Here is a 23,693-nt window from a genome sequence, read left to right as displayed (position 1 = left end):
AAAAGGAGGAGCAAGGATGGCACAGTTGGAAAGTGCACAGCCTTCGGTGCGCGAGGTCCCGAGTTCGATCCCTGGTGTCAACACATCATTATTTCAACTTCTCTCCTTTCTGTGTAGCTTTAAATACCCTTAAAACGTAGCATTGATGGAGAGAGGGGGGTAAAAGGAGCGCACCGTCGACCTCAAGTTTATCAGTTATTATTACTGTCACAAGTTATTGCCGTAAAATATGGTCGCTTTACCTTTTTCTACCTTTTTATTAAGCCCTGAGGACGAGGTTGTAAAACATGCCTCGCCAGGAATTTTTAACACTCTTTATTTTTTACACATTTACATTTAAAAAGAAGCGTATGAGGTCCCTGCATGCTTAGACACCTGTAAGGAGCTCATTCACTCCAGAGCCCTCGCACCAGAGTAGTAATGGTAGGTCTTTACGATCTTTCAAAAAAAAGGAAGGTCGTCGCGTGCGTTACAATTTACAAACAAACTAACTTCAGAAGAGCTAAAAGTTACAGGAACAAGGCCTCTTTTAGCCAAACAATGATGCATCATTTATGAAAATGAGTGTAATTTGTTTGATGTAATTAGGCGAATACCCCGTGGTTACGAAATCTGACGATCATGAATTCCTCAAGAGCAATTCACAGTCACCACTTGAACTTTCCACAAAATAATGCTGTGAAAAATTACAGAAAATACCAAAAAAAGCAAGGGTCAACAATAATTATGGCATGGTCCCTTATAATAATGGAGTGGTCATGATAAAGAAGCCCATCAGCCCCAACTTTGACCACTCAAACAGATTTCCGACAGATTACATACCGCAAACTTTGCATTCACTTATGCCTATGTTGCCACAACAGGAGCCTAGAAATCGGCTCCTGGTTACACACTTTGTTTCATTGCTGAATGTCATTCTAAACAGCTTTACGAAGTATTTTGTTAGTAGGGGTGTTTTCAACATGATCGAAATTTAGAGATGGTGACAAAAACGAACACAAAAAAAGTCACAAAACGAGACGCATGAAACAACCGCAATCTAATATTCGTGTTACACCGATATAATGGCTCCTTTGGCTGCTATGCTGACGTTTTTGAAGATGGAAGTAGTATCACAGCTAGTCCCGGGTTAGGTATACCGTTTATTACCAGTTTCACGGTTCCTGAGACCTATTAGGGCCTGTTAACATAAAGGTGGGGGAACCCCAGGTAGGTGAGGTAACCTGCTTAGGTGGGGTAAAAAATAGCCCTCTTTTACATGCAATCTTAAAACCCCGCCATCCTGGGGTGCACTTTCTCAAGATTACTGAATGGTCGCTAAGCACGTAAAAAAGAAAAATGCTGGCAAACCACGTCAACGTTCACTTGGTGCTCTTTCTGTAGCCTGCGTGGAGACGATAACTTAACTCTGATTAGTACCGTCTGCGAAGCAGCGCAGAGATCCTTGTTCTGAAACCCAACGGACTCAACGAATTACCGGAAGTGCGTTTCGAATTTCACTTCAACCTGACTGGCGATCACGACAAACAAAACAAAGGTCCTTTTTAACTGGCCAATCTTGGCGCGTAGTCAAATCTCGGTACACAGCTGGAAGTCCAGAACAAGGATTTCGGCGCTGTTTCGCAGACGGAGTTAACCAGAGTTTAATTTCGTCTGCGCGCAAGCTACTCTTTCTGCAACCTTCAGTGTTGTGGCTTTCTATTGTTACCTTTAATAATTGTGTGAAGCCACCCGGCGCCAAAGTGAATTTTGCGCAAATTTGATGTATCACGAATCCGACCCCGACTAGCCAGGGTTACCTCACCTTGAAACATTCACATTTGACCTCAACTGAGAGGGCTACCCGGTGTGGCAGACCGGGCTACCTACCTTGAAGGGTCACCCCACCTATCATGTAAACGTGATCAAATTAAAATGAGAGATTATATGGACAGGCGACTTGGGGTCCCCCTCCTCCACGTAAACAGGCCCTAAAAGTTAGCGCATCCCCCTTTCTACAGTTTCAGCAGTTAAACTATTCACCATTTATAATTTAAGTCAGTTTTGTACCTCCTGAGTCTCACTTTTACGACTTGAAAAGCCGTTATTATTCTTGGACATAAGTGCTTCAGTGCCAAATATAGAGGCTTCGTGATAAACGGTGCTGTTTTTTGAAGCTTGGGCTAACTTGTTTCTCGTTTTCGTTTATGAGACCAGATTCTTTTTTGTTTGTTTTTGCTTTGTAAAGCTTAGGCAAACTGCGGGAATTGTAAATGATATGACTTGTGCCACTGTGCTTGCTTCTCTGTCAAAAGATGCACGTGCGTCCGTCAGATAAAGAGAGACTGAAGGGCATCCACCTTAGGAAATAACTATTTTGGGTTCTGTCATTTCGTTATTTGCTCTTCGTGAACAGCTGTCATAAATCCCTGATAATATATGATACAAGAGACTCTTTGACAATTCCTTTTTTTAAAAAATTTTGTGTGAATTACTTAATGCAATACGCTTTCTTTAGCTTAAAGAGACATGTAATGACAAGTAATACTTGATAAATAAGGCTTAAGCCACACAATAAGGCCTCCTCTTATTGAAATACATTAGAAAAAGTTAAGAGAACCCCAGAAGCAGAGTACTTGCAAGTTATGAAGCAAAGACGAGGCCATCTTAGAAATGATTTATGAAAATGTGGGCGGACTGTGGACTTGCTTTAAGGGCACATTAATAATCAACTTAATTATACAATCAATAAGCTAATAACGGATGGGAATGCAAGATGTTCGAGTGAAATTGTTGTTTACAACATGAGAAGAGCATTCTGAGTGATTTAAGGTATTATTAAGGTATTATTTAAATAACAGTTTTCAATCAAAACACCACAGGGACCCCAGCAGGTGACATTTACAATAATTAAATACTGTTTAGCACGCTTCAGTGGTATATTTGCATGGGGCACCCCCTCTAATATTCATGGTACTGCAATAAGCTATCGCTGTGCAAAGTTTGGTGCTTTTGTCAACTCTGTAACGATCTTGACCTTAAGAGACCTGACTAATAGGAATCATATATGAAGTACCTACCCTTGAACACTGACTGAGTAGCCAGCGTAGCAGGCGTCGAAAGGCTAGCACACAGTTACAGTTCGCACATTTGAATTTAGTCTCAAGTGCTTCAAACATGTCATTCACCGATGAAAACTGGTTAACAACCAAGCGAAACATCAAAGAAAGAATCAAAACATTGTTCAATAACGAATTGTTGAGCGATGTGCTGTTGATTGTCCGGAAGTCACCCGAGTCTTGCAGTGAAGATTCGAATCACGGTCTTGCTGGGGCTATAAAATACGGCAAAATAGAGATACCAGCTCACAAGTTCGTGTTGGCGATTAGCAGTCCTGTGTTCTATGAGATGTTTTATGGTCAAATACCTGAAACAACGAAGTCAGTTGAGTTCCATGACTGTGAGTATGAAGTTCTGTTGGAAGTGCTGCGTTACATCTACAGCGACGAAGCCAACTTGAGTGAAAGTAACGCGATTAAGGTTTTGCATTTGGCAAAACATTACAAGTTGCCTTCGCTCGCCGACATGTGCATTGGATATCTGAGAAAGAACGTAACTGCTACCAATGTTATTCGGATTCTTAAAGAAGCTAAAAAATATCAGCTAGAAAGTGTTGTGGGCGGCCGTTGTTGGGAAGTGATTGACAAATATACTGAACGAGTACTGAGATCAGATGAATTTGTCACGGTAGACAAAGAAGTCCTTGAGAAATTAGTGGACAGAAATTCTTTGTCTGTGAGTGAGGTAGCATTGTTTGAAGCGGTGAACTCTTGGGCAAATGAGCAATGTCAAATTCAAGGCTTTGTTCAAACAGGAAATGTGAAAAGAGAACTACTTGGAGACAAAATTGTCAGAAAAATTCGCTATCCAGTTATGAGACAAAGCGAATTTGTCAAAGAGGTACTTGACAGCAACATTCTTAACCCAAAAGAGTGCTATGAACTGATAAGGCATTATTCTTCAGTGTCGCCTTCGTCTCTGGAATTTCCAGACAAAATGCGAGTTGGATGGCAACAAGAAAGCTTATGCAGATTTGGATCTGTAGTTGAGTATGGGTGGGTTTACAGCCCTGGCAAGGTTGACTCCATCTTTCTAACTGTGGACAAACCTATTATTTTGCATGGCATACGCTTGTGTGGCTATCAAAATGAAAACTATTCATTACACCTAAGAATAAAGGATACCAGTTCCTCATCAGATATTGTCAGTCTTAAAAGGCATTTTCGTTCACAGAAGCTACTGTACAAATCAAGTCATTACTGGGGATTTGAGGTCTTGTTTGACCTTCCTGTTGTCATAGAAAATGGAATAAGGTACTCTGTTGATGCATATATTTCAGGTGCATTTTCATGGCGTGGACAGAGTGGTGTGAGTTCTCTTCAGTGTTCTGGAGTATGCTTTAAATTTGAAAACAGTGAACAAAGTAACAATGGCACCAGTGTCAAGAAGGGACAATTTCCTGAAATCTTGTTCTGCAAACAGTGACTTATTCTCACTTTTGGTGAATGACCATCCTTAAGACCAGGAGATCTAAAGATGATGAAATATGGGAGACTGTCCCTTCAGTCATATCAGGACTTGTTAATCCTTTGTACAAGCAGCTTTTTTGCCTCAGTATACAAGGTGGTTGCATGCAGGGTTGTATCCATCCACTTTTTAATGCTAAGACTACTTGTAGAGAGATTTATGTCTTGAGACAAATAAATGGGGCTATTTCATAGCATGAGTCTGTAATTTCCAGGGTAAAGTGGGGTGAGGGGGGTGGGGTGAGGGGGGAGAGACATCACACCATTTCAAATATTGAGAGACTGATAACCAGTCACTTTCACGTTTATCTCTTACTTAACTGGAGAGACACAAAGAAAAGGGAAAGTCAATATTATGTTAACATTACTTTCAAGAAAGCAGAACATGCAGGTTAATAACTTGATAAGATCTGTATTAATTTTTATCGTTATACACCTGTCAATGTATATTTGTAAACCCCATGGGGGAAGTGTGGGAAAAGGGTGGAGTCTGATCAAACAGTAAAAATTTGGCTCAATTTCCCCGAGGTTGAGTGAGGATAATATTTCCAACAAATATAGCAAAACTCCCCACCCAGAGGCCTTTTCCTTTTATTATGAATGTCAAAAACCTGTCACATCTCCCTTCTGAGGAAACAGGATGTGTGACCTACAGTATGTCTCCATAAAAAGCATTTCTGCAAACAAATTTCTACTTCAAAATTTTTGTTAACACTGTTATGGTAAAACACTAGAGTGAAAGTATAAACACCTTTCAATAAACTTGTCTCCTAGGTCCAGTTCCTCAAAGGCTGATTAGTGTTAATCTAGGACTAAAATTTTGTTCTGTTTTTGTACTTGGCATTCCTATGCATTGCTTAAGGTGACATTTTGCGTTATCATTACTGTATCTTGTAGTAAAGGCTCAACAGTATTTTGTAACCTCGAGTTGCATGTTCTTAGACGTGAAAACCGTGCGTCAAATTTTGCTTAATCCGTGGGTTAAACTAAACCATCTTTCGAGGAACCAGGCCCTGATATATTTGTTTCATTCATATACAAAGACTTGGTGCTTCTATTAAATATTTCATTACAGTGGAACACTTGTATTCAAGGGACACCTCGATTCAGAGCACACAAAATTTGGTCCTGGTAAAGAGGAAAGGGATAACCTTTTCTGGGTTCGGAAACCTGGGTTTAAGGTGATTCACTGGGTTTGCACTGTGTATCTCTTACTACGCATAACAAGAAGGCCACCGTAAAAGAGATTGTCTGAAGGAACATTATTAAAATGAAGTTGACTGAAGAGAAACGCTATTAGAATTTTCGCTTGCGGTTTTTTCTTGCCGAGACGAGACTCAATGTGTTGGGAATGTGCGTAACGTAAGCAGCACGCGTGTTGCTGAGTTTGACTTGCTCATGGACCTCATGGAGAACCTCGCCGAGTGGATGTTAAACTTGTACTTACTCACTTTGATTTTCATTTAAACGCTTTCTTTATCACATTGTGCCCTGTGATATCTCGATGTAAATTCTGTAAAAACAGATTTCTTATTACTTTCTTTCCCCTTTCACATACATGCCCCCCGGGGGGAGGGACTCTGCAAATGAAAGGGCTGGGTATGCTTGTCGGAAATTTTTAATTAAACCCCTAAAAGAGACCCATCTGGGCGTAGCCCAAGCTTTTCTTGACCCCTAAAAGAGACCATGTTGAAACACAGACGATACACATATTTTTATATTTTTTCAAGTGCAACCCTAAACGAGCCCTTCACGGCTGAATATGATGGCGTTTTGCCCAGAACACCCTAAGTGAGACCGATATCCGAAATTTGCACCCCTACGCCAGACGACGAGCATCCCCACCCCTTTCATATAAGGAGTCCTCCCTCCGGGTACATGCCATTTTGAATCTCGCCCCAGTCCCCTCTCAAAAATTGGAAAAAATGCGTTTGGTGCGCACTTTCTGCATCTCTACGGCAAAAACGAGTACTGTGACCCCCATTTTTATTTTATGACAGTGTTTCCTTTCGTTGAGAAAAAAATTGGCACAAATCTATGTTCAGTTTTTTGGCAATTTTACTAAAATGTACGGATTGAGCTATCACAGGTCGAATAGCGCATGTCTAATTTAAATCTAATTTGGAGCGTAAAGTAAAAACAAGAGCATTAAAAGGCATTTTTTCAGGTACGTAAGCCTGCGCGCAGACACTTTAAACCTTGTTTACGGACTATATACACACTATATGCTACACGTGGGCCGGCTGCACCGCAGGCTAATAAACAATACATTTAACTGCGCTTGGTTTTTGTCAAAGAGTCCTAAATAGCCGTATTTGTCAGCATTGTGACGTCAAAACGAGCACGATGACTTCCACTTTTTATTACTTTTTATTACTTTTTTTATTACTTTTCTTGACTTGTTACATCAGTGTACCAAGTTTCATCTACAATCTATGTTAACTTCTTTTACTAAGGAATCACCTTAACTTCCATTCAGGGGACACCTTAGCTCTGAAAAAGTGACTCACCACTAAAACTGCTGCTTAGTTCAAGTGTACACTGGTCAAAATGCCAATAGCTTTCAAAACATGAACTATATCACTTAAATTGATGTACTGCATGCACTTGTGGGAATTGAACACACAACATTAATCATGATTTTTTTGCCCCCTCAGGGATTTCGCCCAGAGGGCGTAATCCCGAGGAGGCACTCTAGTAACTGGCGTGTATATTAAGGAAAGTACTTACAGTTGAAATATACAGTCATACAGTCAATATAAAAAAAATCTAGATTTGCTTGAACAGGGGCCGCGAGGAATCGGTAGGTAATGATGACGTTTCTATTGTTTGCGCCCGCACGTACGAAATGGTTAAGATGACGTAAAGACAGAAAATCCCGAAGGGACTGCTTAGGCAGATTTTGTGACATTTATTGTGCAGTCATACGTGGATACTCGTTTGCGTTACGTGTTTTCAGTGACATTCTGTAGAGCAGTTGTTTTGAAAGTTATGGACCAAAAGACACTCGTTAAGCGCAGATGAAGTTATAAGGTGCGTATAACTGTGTATATATAAACACCTGGAGAGTTTGCCAGACACGAGTTCACAAATCTTTGATTGGAAACCTCGCCAGACACTCTTTCTCTCTCTTTGACCGGAATAACAGGGTCCTCAATAGGGGTTCTTAAATCCCGCTTTCCCGCCTTTTTTTTTTCCTTAATCCCGCCATCCCGCCCTATTTTACGCCCGAATCCCGATCCCGTCCCATTTTTTTAAAGAGATTTTTTGCTTGATTATTGAAATAGACGTTATATAAGACTTACCTTCTAACAATTGTCAGTTTTGATGGTCAAGGTTCTCAACATCACAATTAGCGACCGTAACTTTATTTTCTGTCTTGCTTATTTTTCGTCCGCGCATCATACATGTTGACTTCGATATTTTAAGTCCTGTATTTTTGGAGTTAGGTAGATTGATGTTATCTGTCTATCTCACGATCATTCGACTGCTTTGCTGCTGGTTTCCATCAGGCGATAAAGCCAATTCTGTCAGTTGTTTACGTGGAGTGTAGGACATGAAAAATGTAGATAAACATACTGGTTGTAAAGACTGAGAAAATATCTCTTTTATGAAAACATAGGCCTGCTATTGAATCGAATAGCACATGCCGGCCCAATTGCGGACACCCTTCCAAGCAGGAAGTTTGCTTCTCCATCCTGTGTAGTCCACGGCCCGATTCATGGCCGTTTTATGGGTTTTTATGTAAACGGTTTTCTCTCGATATATGAGATACAGAATTAAATGAAGAATTAAATGATGATCATCCTTCATTTAATTCTTCACTCCACAGTTCACATATATGATTTTCATATATTCATAACTTCAATAAATCATTAGTCACGACGAGACTAAATTCCCGTATACCGCTATTTTTCCCTTACGATTCTCACATCCCATCGCCATAAAAATAGGAAATCCCGCCCCCCCTGGTTATTGAAATTCCCACATCCCGCTCCTGTTTTGAGCTCGCATCTCGCGTATCACCATCCCGCTAAACCTATTGTGGACCCTCGAATAAGGCTCAGCCCCAAACAAGCAAGACGAGTGAACAACGGCTAGCTTCTCACTAGCAGAACGATGGACGATTACAGAAATTCACCGACAATCAAATTCTGTGCTGACTTATTCCCTGCTCACAGATGTGATTGTCCTTCCGCTATAAAATTTAAAATAAGACTAGAATACGGGAACGTGAATTGATCAAACGCCCTTTTAATTTCTAAGGCTTACTTTCCGGCAAATAAAATAAACTGAATGTAAAAAGTGAAAGAGAAATAGCGAAAAATTCAGCTTCTAAATGGTTTAGGATAAACTATTCTCCCCTAGCTCGAAACTGAGAATGTTTTGATCAAAGCTGTGTAAATCGAACTGAAACTGTGCATGGAACCTTGCGTTTCCTGTATTTATCTCACCTATTGTATGGAATATGTGTGAAAATCTTCCTTATGAATCGGTATATTTGCTAAGAGCTACATAACGAGCAAGAATATCTGCTAAGGTAGCCCTGGGGATGAGGTGCTACAAGCATTGAGGGAGGCGGGGGGGATACTCCGGAGTGATGGAAAGGACACAAAAAACAAACAAAAGATGAAAATTAGAGGTTTCTGGTTCTTTATTACCGATTTAATTCATGACTCGCTGACTTTATCTCTTCTTTACCTGGAAACCTGGAAGTCTACTCCCTAGACAAGATATGGGTGGGGAGTGGGGGCGGCACGATGAAGTACAAAAAAATCCCGCCATACAAAATTTCAGCCTCCAAAACTGTCTCTTAAGAGGCCGACCATTTAACTCTTGAGCGGGGGTGGGGGTGGGTGATTAAAAAAAAAATTCCTGCAAGCGCTTGTCGGAAGAAAAAAATTGCATGCAGCGTAAATGTAATAGAAAGCTTATGGGAAAAAAGGAAAAAAAAAATATCCTGCCCCACCAGATTGCTAGAAAAAAAATTCTTGATGACCAGAAATCACCCACCCCACCCCTCAAGAGTTAAATGGTCGGCCCCTAAACTGCGTCTGTTTTGTCAATGACCTTTTGTGTTTATCGTAAGGTGACACTCGTTCCCGTAAGTGGTCTTGGCGGGGAAATTTACGTAGCTGAATCACAATTTCATTGGCTATTTATGGCATTCCGCGAATGCATTCGTGCTTATCGTCTTTCTGTTGGCGAATTCCCGATCGGTCGCTCGGAACCTCTTACACACCAACTGGCGCTGGGAAAAGATTTTCGTTTTCCTAGTTCCTTGAAGTGCCTGGTATCCCTTTCAATTTTTTTCCAAGCCTGCTTTGGACACTTCCAGCCTACCCGATTCGGTAGTTAGAGAATTTTGTTTTCTTATTCGAATTCAACGCCGTGGTTGTTCATTTCACCTCATGTCTTTGCGCAAGATTTGAGCTTTCACCTGATTTACCTTTGATCGATTTGGCTTTGTCTAATTTCTGTTTTAAGGTAAGATATGTCATCTCATTATTTGCAATCTGTTTACCCGCAAAATCTCCTTTCTCTGAAACCAGCGAGATGGTTCAGCGATCGTACATGCGTGACCACCGAATGAGTTCAATTCACCTTTAATGATTTGTCTTATTAAAAAGTGTCTGCTCTATTGATAATTTATCAAGTACTGTTTAACGAATTTGCTGTTTATCCTTTTGTCTAGGATTGAAGTCTTGCCCGAGAAGACAACGTTTCTGACCTGAATTGTGGGTAGCACGTTCGAACATTTGTTTTACCACTTCAATCAGATTCTTCGGTTTTTCACGTGTAAACAATGGCTAAGTTATGCTTTGTACTGCTAAGTGTTGGTAAGTTGTCTGAAATTGTTATAGACTTTTCATATCTTAACACCATCTTAGTATGGTTAATTAACATCAGTACCTTTATGAAATACCGCTTTAGCCCCCCACATCATTTGGAAATCTGTAATCTTATATTTTGTGTTGAGAAACTTGAACGGTTTTATCATGATCATAGACCTCATGCAGTAAGGATTTAATGCCTTGGGCGGTTTTATGGCTGCCGCAATAATTAGCTTTGTCCCAGTATGAAATAATTACGAGAGTTATTAAAAACTTAAACAGTCAGAGACTTTACAACGTGATATTTTTTGTGCTGTATTAATTTGAAAGGCGCGATGTCCAAGAATTTTTGTGGTTTCCTGTACGACGTTCACACCCTGGTAAAATATACCATACTTGTGTAAATGTAAATGTAAAAATAATTTGTCACCCAAGCCTAAAAGAAAGCCACAAAACGGCCCATAACTTGCCTCATTCCTCACTAAAAATTTGTTTTTTTAAAAAAGCCACTTTGACAAAATGAAAAACTTGATGGAGGGTATGAAAAGGGGAAGGGAGGGAGGGGGGAGGTATTTGCTCAAAAAATGTCCTAAAGTAAGGTGTACACTGTATGTATGACATTTGCAAAGATCAGGTATGATACATGTAGTTTGAGGACACAACTACTTAACCCTATCATTAATGATGGAAATGAACACTCTATCAAGAATGTGAAAACAAAAATCTGAAAATAATGTATAAATACAATGTTGTTTTATGTGAGGGGAAGGGGTCATGATCTTTTTTCAGTGCAAACTGGCCAACTTGAGCCTCTTTTTAAGTAAAGTTTATTTCATTTCTTTCTCTCTACCAGTTTACCAAGTAATGAGTCAAAATCCATGTGATAAACGCAGCTGTTATCCAGCCACTGGTGATCTTATGATTGGTCGGGCTGATCAACTGTTTGCATCATCCACTTGTGGAATGATTGAAGCAGAGGATTACTGTATTGTGTCACATCTCCTTGATGATAATGAGTGTTTTGTCTGTGATGTGAACGAAACTGAGAACAATCATGAGCCCAGGAAAATGATCTCAAACTTTAATGGGCAAAAAGAAAAGACCTGGTGGCAGTCAGAGAATGCTGTAGAAGAAGTGTATATCCAGGTAAAAAGCGTAGCACAGATAGTTGTAATTTCTTTTTAAACTCCTGAGAGTTTAAAGAGCAATATACATTGTATGGAAAATCTTCAAGTAACAATGAAAGCCACCACATTAAATTATAGTTTCCCTTGAACATTACCTCTTGAGACTGCTCACAATTTTCTAAAATTTTGGCCAACAGGAAGGGTGGCAATCAAGGAACTAAAGACACTAGAAAGTTTTACTCCAATAAAAAGGAGCAGTGTTACTTTTTGGTTAAAAGCTTTCATGTTGAAGATAGAAATATTTGAACTGACTTGAAGGACTCTAAACAACAGAAAGTCGTTAGCCAATGTCTGACAGAACTAATCCCATTGTCTGAAGAATTCTCACCTGTGATTGAACATGATCTAGCTAGCTCCTTTATAGATTATTAGGCCTTAATTTTAAGTTCTTTGCCCCAAGGGTCTTTGTTTTCGAGACTGCATTTTTAAGATTGGATCATCACTACCTAATAATGCTACAATATGGCTAAACATAAGGGCCATGCAATGTCTTTTGAGTATAGTGAAATGCTAACCCAGGGTTGTCAAAAGTAGCCGGCTACCAGCGAAAATCGCCACCTACTTGGTTAGTATCGGCCTGCTACTCTGCTTGGCATTTCTTTACGGATGGCCTCTTTTTAAATAAAATATCCCTGGACTGTCTACTTACTTTGACAACTCAGCCATCTACTTCAAAACTTTCTGACAACCGTGTAATCAGAAATACAATGTTACTATTACAAAAGTATGGAGAACAGTGGCAAAGATTAATAATAATAATAATAATAATAATAATAATAGTAATAATAATAATAATAATAATAATAATAATACTGTGTATTAATTTAGTTATAATTATTTTTAGGGTTTCCAGTATAAAGAGGTTGCCAAAATTGAGATTGCAAAAGAACTTACAGAGATTACAGTTATGCAACCTCAGACACCTCGTTAACACAGCCACTTCTCTTGAGATACCAGAAATATCAAACTTACCATCCCTCTGATCCCTAGACTGACACAGACACTTCTGTAATTTGTGGATACTTGGTTCTGGCCCTTTAGTGTCCATATTAAGGAGATTTGACTATAAGAGTTGAACCTCACCTTATAGACACCTTCATAAAACAGACACCTCTGTATTACTGCACAGACAGTTCTTCTGTTCTCAAAGATTCAAAAGTTCATGGCGCAATTCCTTCCTCTTTAGTGGGGCCCCTGTAATGTAGCCAACTGGCTGACGTGTCTCTTTCGCACTACCTTATTTAGTACATGTAGGTCTGACTATCATTTTTTTGTCATCAGCTGAACCTTGAAGCTCAGTTTCATTTCACTCATCTGGTGATGACCTTTCGTACATTTCGACCTGCTGGTATGTTAATAGAGCGCTCCTGGGACTATGGTAGGAATTGGAATGTGTATCGTTATTTTGCCGCCGACTGTAAACAGACTTTTCCTGGTATCCCTAACAAACCGCAGGAAGATGTTGATGATGTCATTTGTACAGAGGATTTCTCTTCAGTGGAGCCATCATCAAATGGAGAGGTGAGAAATAATGTGAATGAACAGAGGTGAACAATGTTGATGTAAATTGGCGTAACTATGTGAGTAAATATATGGTATCTAGAGCACTGCAGCACAAATGCAGAGGCCAAGGTTTTGAATCCAGTTGAAGTCCCAAAATTTTTTTCAAGTTTATTTGCAATTGCTTAAATTGCAGTTACCTCTGCAATGATGATATCTTCATTTAACATTTGTATTTCCGCAGTTCACATTATTTTCATGTTTCATTCCTTTTGCGGGTTAGGATTAACTCAACAAATTGGCCTGCTCCCTATTTTTCGTAACAATTCTCTACAATTATATTTTTTATTTCATTTATACTTTGTTTTAATAAGTAAAAAACAAAAAAATTTGAGTTCATACATGCACTATGCTCTTTTTGTGGATTTTGTTTATTTTTTATGGTTATTTTTTAATGATATGATCTCAAATCTCTGAGTCATTACTCTTCTACAAAATGTTCATCATCATCAACAATAAACAAACATGGTGCTTCCATGTAGACCAGTATGTAAAGAAAATAGTGGCTGCTAGCTTGAGGCCTTGTGGATTTTACTATCAAGCTAGTGAATTATGTTCTTAACTTGCCAATGGGCAAGTGACGTCTTTTGGGGAATTCAAATCACAGGATAACTGTCTTAAATTTTTTTTTTTCGGAGTAGATGAGATGACTTTTGGGCTAGTACATACATGTATGTGTAGCTACAGCTTGCCCAAGTGGCGAGCTGTGAAACTGACATTCTTTGCCCCAGTAGACTAAAAAAAAATTTTTGTTTTGTCTTTTATCATCAACAGGTTATCTTCAGAGCTCTTAATCCTCAGATCCCTGTCAAAGATCCTTACAGTGAAAAAGTCCAGAACCTTCTAAAAGTGACCAACTTGCGAATCAACTTTACCAAACTGCACACCCTTGGTGACTTAGTTCTGGATCCTACAAAACCAGACACCAAGCTGAAGTACTACTATGCTGTTTATGATCTTGTCGTCAGAGGAAGCTGCTCATGTTATGGACATGCTGAACAGTGTCTACCACTTCCTGGTGAAGCCAGTATTCCTGGTATGGTAAGTCCCCAGGGGAGCTGGACAAGAGGACAGGGTAGTGGGGAGTAGGGGTTGCATGATGGGGGACGGGCTTAGAGAGGGGATGGTTATTGTCAGTTGGCAAAGGTGCATAATACAGAGTATAAAATTAATATATTGGGAATTGCAAAATGAGATAGTGAAAGGATGCAGCTAGACTGAAAAGAGGAGAGACTGGATGCTTAGGATTCCCTAGCTAACTTGATGATGACTTTGTAGTTTGTACAAGGTTAGATTCAGCTTGTATCCCTTTTTTTTTCTTAAAAGGTGTATGGAAAGTGTGACTGCACGCATAACACAGAAGGAAAAAACTGTGAAAAGTGTAAAATGGGGTACAATGACACACCCTGGAGACCTGCCACAGCTGATGACTCATTTGAATGTAGAAGTGGGTATTTCCGTATAATAATACTACTACTAATAAGAATTATCATATTAATACTTTATCATCATTATTTTTTATATGATTAGTTAATTCTTTATCTCCTGGATAGTATAAATATACTGTACCCTCATTTATTTGTTTTACGCAAGTGGTCCAGTACAGTCTATTGTAGATGCTCATTTACTGTTAATACATTTGAAACTCATTTGGTCACTGACATTTTGAAATCCTTAGTTTACTTGGATTTTTACAGAAACACACACAAACACAAATAAGAAAAATTTAACCACAACATTACACAGCCACTTATGTGTGTGTCACCTCAGTGAACTAATTATCTTTCTATAAGACTATTGAAGACTATTTATTAAGAATTTATTTATCAATTTAATTATGTATAGATAAATGTGGATGTTTACTGGTGCAGATGGTACTAGATGTGTGAAGGTCTTGTACATTCTATGTCTTCATATCAAAATGGAAAAAGACAATTTCAGACCAATTCTGGCTAGTTTCACTTTGATTTGTAATGTGATTCCTTTTATTCAGAATATGCTGGTATCACTAACAAACTCTGAAAGATTTTAAGAATGTTGAGCATGCCAGGACAGACAAGACACATTTTAAAACCACATGCCAGACACACGAAAAAATTTTTTCTTTACAATTATTTATTATGGCTGATTATTCTCAACTTGAGCAGTAAGGTAAGGAGAATTTTGTTTTCTTATCTGATAGAGTGCGACTGTAATGGCCATGCAAAAGAGTGTCGATTTGACCCTGCTGTGTTTGCGGCCTCTGGCAATGTTAGTGGAGGAGTCTGTGTTAACTGTATACACAATACTGTTGGCCGCAAGTGCGAAAAGTGTAGGCCTTTGCATTACCAGGATCCTACTAGAGACTTTAGGGAACCTGATGCTTGTATTCGTAAGTATTTGTAATATGTTATGATATGACAAAAAAATAATTAATGTTGTTTTGTTATGATAGCTCTGTATTTTGTTATAAGCCCCTCCTCTTTAATCGGTAGTCATTTTCTGGACAGCCGTGTTTTAGTTTCAAAGGATCTTAGCAAGATTAAGGGTTTTGAAAGGGTATAAAAAAACAGGTTTGTCTTATTTTTGAAAATGTTTTTTTTTTGTTATTGGATGAAGTTATTCCCATTCATAGTGTCTCAATACTTGCTAAGGTTTTCTAATTCATTCCTTTTTCTCATCATGCTACTCTGCTATTCTCAGTATTTTTTTTATTTATTTAACATGTTTTTAAACCTTTTTATACATTTTTGAACTTTTTAAAGCATCCTTTGACTTTTTACACCATATAGAATAAAAAGAAATTAAAATTTTCTCTGTTTGAGATCACTGACAATGAACATGGTGCACAAACATGTTATAGCAAATTTAGAAAAGTTTAGATATTATCGTGAAAGGGGAATCAACCCAAAATTTCTATTTTCTGGATCCCATTAGAGCATAACAATAAATTATGACATAAAAATGCCCTAAAAAGTTTACAATAAAACATATCACCAGCAGCCAGGGGTTCCAGTTGTGTTTTTTCAAAAATCATTTAACGACATTATTGTCGTAATTTACAAGTCTATTAAAAACAATGAATAGTGTCGGCTAAATTTTCCAACTGCTTCAAACGTGGAGAGAAGCACGCATCATGTTGACATGACTGTGTATGAAGATAGATGTATCATATTTGGTTGAGGCTAGTGCTTTTATACGTAGCAGTACAGAGCAGATCACAATGCTAATTTGCAGGGCCGGGTTGTTTAAAGATGGGGTAAGATAACCAAGGGTTAGTGCAAAATTTGAATTCAGATATGAAAGCTTAAATAGCAAAATCGGTTAAATTCTCTTCGTCTACACTTTGGTGATTGGATGCCCTAAAAAACAGAGAAAATTATCCAAGAAAATGCTTTTGAACGAAAGAAAAATAAACCTGGATTGAAATTTAACCCCGAATTAGCGCTAATCGCCCTTCAAACAACTGGGCCCAGGTTGCTATTACGCGTGCGCGGCACTTCTGGGGCCAATTTTCGTTTAAAGTTCTTCAAAGAATAAATGAAATGCAAAAAACTCGTGTTTTGACCTTCCTTCTTCGTACTCTTGACTTGCGCGGTTTTGCCGTGCCTTTAGCGCGAAACTTACACAGTGTTGACGCAGGAGCGTTTTGACCTTTGATACACTCTCTAACCTTAGGTTACTACTTTAGCTTTATTGTGTGTTGTAGCTTAGCATTGTAAACAAATCTTATCTTTGTTTTTTCTTCTCTGCAGCATGCAACTGTGATAATGTGGGAGGGGTGAGTGGTGGTGAGTGCGAAGGTAAAAATGACGTTGATTTGGTTGCTGGTCGATGCATCTGCAAGAAGAATGTCGGTGGAAACAGGTGTGAAAAGTGTAAACAAGGCTTCTGGAATTTACAAGAATCCAATCCTGATGGCTGTGAAGGTAATAACCTTTTTCTTTATTAGGCGACATGGTAGATAGAGCCCTCAAAATGATATAATTAAATAACTTATGCATCTATAGAAGACACAACAAACTAACAAATAAGAACGCTATGAAAAAAAACTTGTACTCCTTAAAAAAGGAGAAAAAGACCTCGTTTGATCTTTATGTATACCGATTATTCACCAAAGTGGAGTTTGCTTGTGGCGGAAATTTACCCGGCCGCAAATATACACCACTAGCCACTGACACTGAGGTGAATAATCGGTGTTTTATGGAGGACGTAAGCAAACGATGACGAAATTTTGTTTCTCTTTCGTAACTTGAGTAAAGTTCTTGGAAATTCAGCTCTTACGAGAGTTCGCCTACATCTGACAAAGTGAGTTGGAAGATTCGCGATGAAGATTAAAAGAGCGCGAATTCACTTTTTTAATACGCAACGTTTTCGTCGCCGTCATCTTTAGGTCCTATTAATTAGGCTTGTGTATAGTAATAAAAAACTTTGCATTACGAGTTTATTTTAGGGCTGAAAGCTTGGCAACAGAAGGTAAAAAGTAGGACCGGTCCGTAAAAGCCTTTTTCAAGGCTGTCCACGTTGACGGCTCTTATTTTCTCCGTCACAGTGAAATTCTTCAGCTCACTTGCACTTGAGAATTTCGGTATCTGTTAGAGCTGAAAACTCCTTTTGACTGCTTTCTTATTGTTTCTTAGTACTTTCAAACAGCTGTTTATTGTCTCCATTATTTTATTGGTTTCCGAGCACAGGCGTGCACAAACTTCCTGCTTACAAAAATTAAAGATCGACCACAATGCACCACCGGCTATGAAACGTGGATCATGCATCATGTTTGACGGGAGCAACCTTAACTGAAATAGGTGTATACTACATAACCCTCCGAGATCCCCATAATTCTTCAGATAGTACTTCAGCTCATTCAATAATTGTTAATTTTTCATATTTCAATCTCGTTCCCAGGGTCTTCTCCCACTTGTCTCTCTCTCGCTCTGGCGGACGAGTAGGAAAGGACCCTGGGAACGAGGTTGATGCTATTTTTAAATTTTAGCAATGATTCTCGTACTAGAAGCTGCCAATAGGCTTAAGCTTCTTGAACCTTACTGTAAGCTGTTTATTCAACCGTTTCAAACCAACTGATCGGTCGGTTTTTCTCCCAGCCAAATACTGTAAAAAGAATTATGCCACTTTATTACGTTTCGTCTGTGGCGTGCGTTTCACGAGGTCACATTGCGGAACCTTTATACCCGAAGATCATTGGTCGGCCTCTTGGACCGTCAACCTATCCGTCCGCCGGCCTACTGTTGCATACATGTAGTTGTAATCAAGAAGCAAGGAAGTTAGTTAGGGGGAATGGTAGCAAAACCATGTAGTACTAGTACTTAATAAGAGTTCCATTCTGGCACCGTTGCATCTGAAACCATTGTGAGTAACTTAGAGGTGATGTCAGTTACCAATGTTAAAGATAGTAATCGAAGATAACTTTCGTGTAGGATTATTATTTTATTTACCTTTTCAGCTTGTCAATGCAACAGTCTTGGTACATTAGGTTTTTGTAATCCTAACGATGGAAAGTGTACTTGTAAGAGGTTTGTTATGGGAGCAAGATGTGATCGCTGTCAGGTGAGCAGGAGTGTATACCGGTATAATGTTTCAGAAGCTCTGAGAAAGTTTCGTTTAAACGCTTTTTTTTTCTCCATGAGTTGCCCCCACCCCTCCCCCCCCGTAAACGAATACCTTTAATGCGTTAACTGTTTGGTGGAATAGGTGGAAACTAGCTTGCAACTTAGATGGTGTATTCTTCACGTAGAATTGCGCACCACGGATCGTGTTTCACACATGCACAACCTTTCATTTTGCCTTCACATCCTTGGTACTCTCGGAGGATCTGTGTCAGGAGCCCATTTTCACATGCTTTTTATTTTTGTATTCAGCCTGGTTACTGGGGCCTAAGCGATTCTTCGTTTGGATGCGCGGCTTGTGAATGTGACATTGGCGGTAGCTACCAAAGAAACTGTGAACAAATCACAGGTCAATGTCGATGCCGGAAGGGTATCACAGGAAGGAAGTGTGACCAAGTGCAGACTGGGAACTTCTTTCCACTACCGGACCATTTGAAGTACGAGTCAGAGGAAGCTAAAGTGGTTGGGGTATGTAGACCTCTCAATAACTGTAACAGTAAACCTTAATTACGACTTACTCTCCAAGGGGAGGATTGGACTGTTTACAATCGGAAATAGCATTAACTAATTAATGGATTGTTAGAAGAATTACAAGGCTAGATAGAAAAAAAATTATATTTAGTTTATTTGCCTATAATAAAAACAACGGCAAGTAAATTCTCTTTATGTTCACGGAAAAAAAGTCAGTATTTCGATTTTCCCTTTTCAGTGTATAACAAGATAAAGCAAAGTATCGTCCAAATGTATTTAGTTAGCATCACCTCACTTATTGTATTGTTGATCCGATTATTGTATAAATGATTCATAAGGCGAATTATTCTTAAAGTTGTAACAGCGGTTATTTAAAACGCAAAGTGATGATGATGTCTGTCATGATGATGACGATGATGAAGAAAAAGGTAGTAGTGGTGGGAGCAGTGGTAGCCATTAAATGATCGCCAAGTTTCAGATTGCAAGAAGGAGTCGAGGAAGGATTAGCACAATTGCTTAGGGCGTGGCCTTCTGGGCGGGATGTCCCAATTTCGATTCCCATTAATGACCTCAAATCCTTCTCTCGACTTCTTGCCGTGTAGCTTGAAGTAGCTTTGTAATGGAAGTTTAATGGAGAGAGTGACGCAAATTGAGCACACCGTCGGCCTCAGGTTCGTTAGTCAGATGACTATTTCGAGCTGCCGACTCTTTACCTTGACCTTTGACTTAACATGGAGCCAAAATCCATTTTTATCTCTCCTATTCTGCTCTTCGTCGATTCTCATACAAACACACGAAAATTCGGGTAATTTCAGTACTTGTAGATGCTCGGGATTTAAATTTGCGATGTTTTCCTTGACTGTTACAGGGTCAGCAAAACGGGAAAGTTGTCCCGCGGGAGCCAACGCCTGGAGGAGTCACTTGGACAGGAGATGGGTTTACTGAAGTAAAGGACAATACAGCTTTGGAATATGCCGTTACTAACGTACCATACACTGGAGAATATAACATCTTAGTGAGATACGAGCCAAAGGTAGGGACTTCTTGGGTATTTTGTACTTGATTGAGGGCTTTTCCGCCTTTTTTTTTTCTTTGCTTATATTGTCACCAATTGAGCGCTACACACAGGGCTCAGGGGCACAGAGGAGTTATTTGTGACCTTGACTGCAGTTACGGTAAATTTCACAGTTGATAGCGCTTATCGCCTTTGTTTACTGTAGAATAGAAAATAAACATTACCTGTCTTCTGTCGCATTCGATAACATTTTACCAGGTTTATAACATGATCGCATGACGGTTTGATCGGTCTATTCTATTCTACAGTAAACAAAGGCTATTTACGCTATCGACTGTAAACTTTAACTGCAATCAAGGTCACAAATAACTCCTCTGAGCCCTGTGGGTTGCACCGCTGTCTAATTCAAGGCTACCCGGGTGATCTTATGCATACAGTTTTGCAGATTTTCAGATTTTAATTGATTCTTGTGTCAAGAGACTAACCTAAAATGTACCTTACGGGAAAACTTAACTGTAATTCCTTTTTCTAGGATTCTGGGGTATGGAAAGTAGATGTCAACATTCAACGCATTGACGGACAGCCAATGACCAGCGGTGAATGTGTGAACGCTACTAATGCTGACGACCCAGATTACGGGAATTTCTCTGCAATCTTGACAACTCCTCAGCGCTATGTGTTGATGCTTCCTAGCGTGTGCTTGGAGAAGGACGTGTCTTATGTGGTACAGGTTAAATACAGAAGGCATGAATCCAATACTGGTGGAGCTGATACTATTTTAACTGACGCGGTAAGAGTTGGTTCCAGTGCACCAGAGAAAACTCTTGGGCTAGGGTCCATTCCCTGAAAGTCCTGGTAACTGTTCGGACACGAAATCAAATATTCCAATCACAATCTTAGAAACATAAGCGCTGGTCTCCGCTAACAAACGAGTCCTTTTTTTTTGTAACCTAGGGTTTTTTCATATCATCTGCAAAACCAGTATCACAACCTTGATCTTGAACACAAACAAGAACTGCTTCCGGGTCCATTAATTCTCGCGAAGCGAGTTTATAATCTCGTCGCGCATGCACTGCGCATGGTCTTAGCGACCTGCAAAGTCGGTCGGCCTATACACAGGTATATTTCTACGTATATATCGCAATGGTGTCCACGCTGACGTCACTACCGTCACGTCACAGCGCTTTGTGTGTTTCTAGGCAACATTCTGAAAATTAAAAAAAAAAACGCCACAAACCTGGCCCGATGTTTTAGCGGCTGTTTAAGAGGTCATGAAATGGTTTTTAGCGATAAATTTCCAAATTAGAAGTACCTTTAATAGAAAATAGATGTGATTTGGATCATTAGCTTCAAAACAACAGCGGAAATAGAGGTATGAAAACACCGTTTTGCGTCCTACTTCGCAGACGAGTTGTATCGCCTTTGTTGCGCATATGTTCTTTCAATACGATAAAATGCGTTAAAATTCGGTTTTAACCGTCAATACCCCGGTTATTTTCCTGAAATACATTTTTGAATTCGTGTTTAATAAGCTCGATCAGCTTTAAACGGTGTTTGCCGGTGAAAGTTCTATGGAAAAGGAGTTTAATCAAATATTTTCCCCACATATTTCGTAATGTCCTCATTAGTGTAATGGCAAGGATAAATCGCGCCGTGCAGAAGGTGCAGGGTTCAAATTCTGCTAAGTAACCCCCCGTTTTTTTGTGTTGTTTTTTTCCCACCGGTATTGTTGTGTTTTGTTTTTTAATAAGAAAAAAAGGGATCTGTTGAATTCTGGTTAAAAAGAGCGAAAGCTTGTGTCCCTTTCTCCCTACTCTTGGCCTATAGCCTCTTCTTCGCGAGGCTCTGCTATTCTAGTTATCGAGGCTTGTGAGAAGCGGGCCGCTGGTTCTTTAACAATTACAGTCAAATCTGTGTTAACTGGTCTTCACTTGGCGAAGATAAAAATGACCACGTAAAATCTAGCTTGCAAGCAATTTCTCTGGAGGGTTCTGGGGTGGGGGGGGGGGGGGGGAGGGGAAACGAGTCTCCCGTCCCTGTACACAGAGGCCCCCAAAGAGCTTGCCTGCTGGATGATCTTGAATTGGCGATTTACCAGCCCTAAAATATCAAGTTGATGAAGAAGAGAAGGTATCTGAAAGGTGTTTTATGACTTCTTGCGATGAAAAAGGTGAAGTTAAGACCAAAAAATAGGGAACTTAAGAACCACGACGAAGTTCACGACGACGACATCTGTTGACTGGGAAAAGACTGGAACAAAATAACATGTATTGCAACTGTGTATTTCAAATGACTTCTTCAGTTATTGAGGTAATTGTAAGGTTAAACAAACTTAAAACCCATCGTCTTTTAGATGGTGCTTGTACCTCATGCAGAATCAGTGTCGATCTTCCAAGGTCCTGAAGGAGAACAAAGAAAGAAGCAGTTTGACAGGTTCAAATGTTTGGGGTATCACCTCGCACAAAACACGTCACGCCCTGATCTCCCTGATGTCTGTAAACAGCTCATCTTTGCTATGTCGTCTGTTATCTACGATGGTGGGAAACGTAAGTAACATGTGAGAAATATCTTATAAATGGGCCATGCCAAGAGTGTTGGACAACACGAGTATTGACTTCCCGGGCTGGACTCGAACACGTGAACTCCTTGTGGGAAGGTTGATCGGCTCAAGATCACGCTGGAAATTCGACTTACTTGGAGTTGGCGGGCGTTAGCGAGAAAGTATACTGTTCTTTATAAATAGGGGGAAATCGAAAATTCAATCGGATGTGAGATTGCAGGCATGCGCACTTGGTTCAGATGGCCTGTGATGAATATGCACATAGGGAAGCCATCCATGGCAGACTGGCTGGTTTTGCGGAGATCTCGGCCTGTCTCATACGCAACGATAATCAACGTTGCTATCACATGTTAATCGAGCCAACCACATTAACCTAGTTCACGGTTTCGTAATGTCAGGATCCCGGCTTAATGGGCTGAACGTTTTCCAGGTAATCGCATTTACCTGGTCAGCCCAGCAAAGCGTGCACAAATAATGGGCTGAGTGCGCTGCGGAATGATTCTCATCACCAAGGAGCAAAGATTGGCACAGTTGGTTACCGCGCCGCCTTCTGTGTAAAAGGTTTCGACTTCTTTCCTTTCCGCGTGCTTTCGAAGCTGCCCGTAAAACGGAGCAGTGATAGAAAGAGGAGAACTAAAATGACCGCACCGTTGTCAACAGGTTTGCCAGTCAGACAATGATTATTTCGAGCTACCACCTTACAGTACACTTTTTGGATCAATTTATGGTTTCTGATAAACTGCCCACCTACCACTCCCTTAAGTCAATATTTTTCCCTAAGTAAGAATTAAGTGTTAATGTTAGCTTAGGGGAGGGGTAGGTGGGCAGTTTCCGGGAAACCTAAATTGATCCCACTTTTTACCTTACCTCTTTACCTTTTTGAAAAAGCGGTGCGTCA

General features: G+C 39.7%; 2 protein-coding genes across 3 annotated transcripts in view; both read left to right on the top strand.

The window, feature by feature from the left end:
* Positions 1-3,156: 3,156 nt before the first annotated feature.
* Positions 3,157-4,524, top strand: LOC140922372 (BTB/POZ domain-containing protein 6-like). Its single transcript, XM_073372362.1, has one exon. The coding sequence runs from the start codon at positions 3,157-3,159 to the stop codon at positions 4,522-4,524; it is 1,368 nt and encodes a 455-aa protein (XP_073228463.1).
* Positions 4,525-9,767: 5,243 nt separating this feature from the next.
* LOC140922205 (laminin subunit beta-1-like) overlaps positions 9,768-23,693 on the top strand; it is a 36,501-nt gene continuing 22,575 nt past the window's right edge. Inside the window, exons 1-13 of one of the 2 annotated variants that reach the window (XM_073372188.1) lie at positions 9,768-10,052; positions 10,261-10,405; positions 11,253-11,545; positions 12,868-13,107; positions 13,921-14,187; positions 14,473-14,593; positions 15,329-15,517; positions 16,881-17,054; positions 18,587-18,690; positions 19,002-19,217; positions 20,089-20,253; positions 20,768-21,025; positions 22,589-22,781. In XM_073372188.1, coding sequence (XP_073228289.1) covers positions 10,372-10,405; positions 11,253-11,545; positions 12,868-13,107; positions 13,921-14,187; positions 14,473-14,593; positions 15,329-15,517; positions 16,881-17,054; positions 18,587-18,690; positions 19,002-19,217; positions 20,089-20,253; positions 20,768-21,025; positions 22,589-22,781 — 2,254 coding nt within the window. In that variant the 5' untranslated portion in view covers positions 9,768-10,052; positions 10,261-10,371. The remainder of the gene's footprint in view (positions 10,053-10,260; positions 10,406-11,252; positions 11,546-12,867; positions 13,108-13,920; positions 14,188-14,472; positions 14,594-15,328; positions 15,518-16,880; positions 17,055-18,586; positions 18,691-19,001; positions 19,218-20,088; positions 20,254-20,767; positions 21,026-22,588; positions 22,782-23,693) is intronic. The other variant, XM_073372189.1, reaches the window with a different exon arrangement.

The sequence above is a fragment of the Porites lutea genome, chromosome 13 (assembly GCF_958299795.1).
Source record: "Porites lutea chromosome 13, jaPorLute2.1, whole genome shotgun sequence".
Lineage (NCBI taxonomy): Eukaryota > Metazoa > Cnidaria > Anthozoa > Scleractinia > Poritidae > Porites > Porites lutea.
Note: the sequence above shows the minus strand (reverse complement) of the source record. Positions and strands in the feature narration are given on the sequence as shown.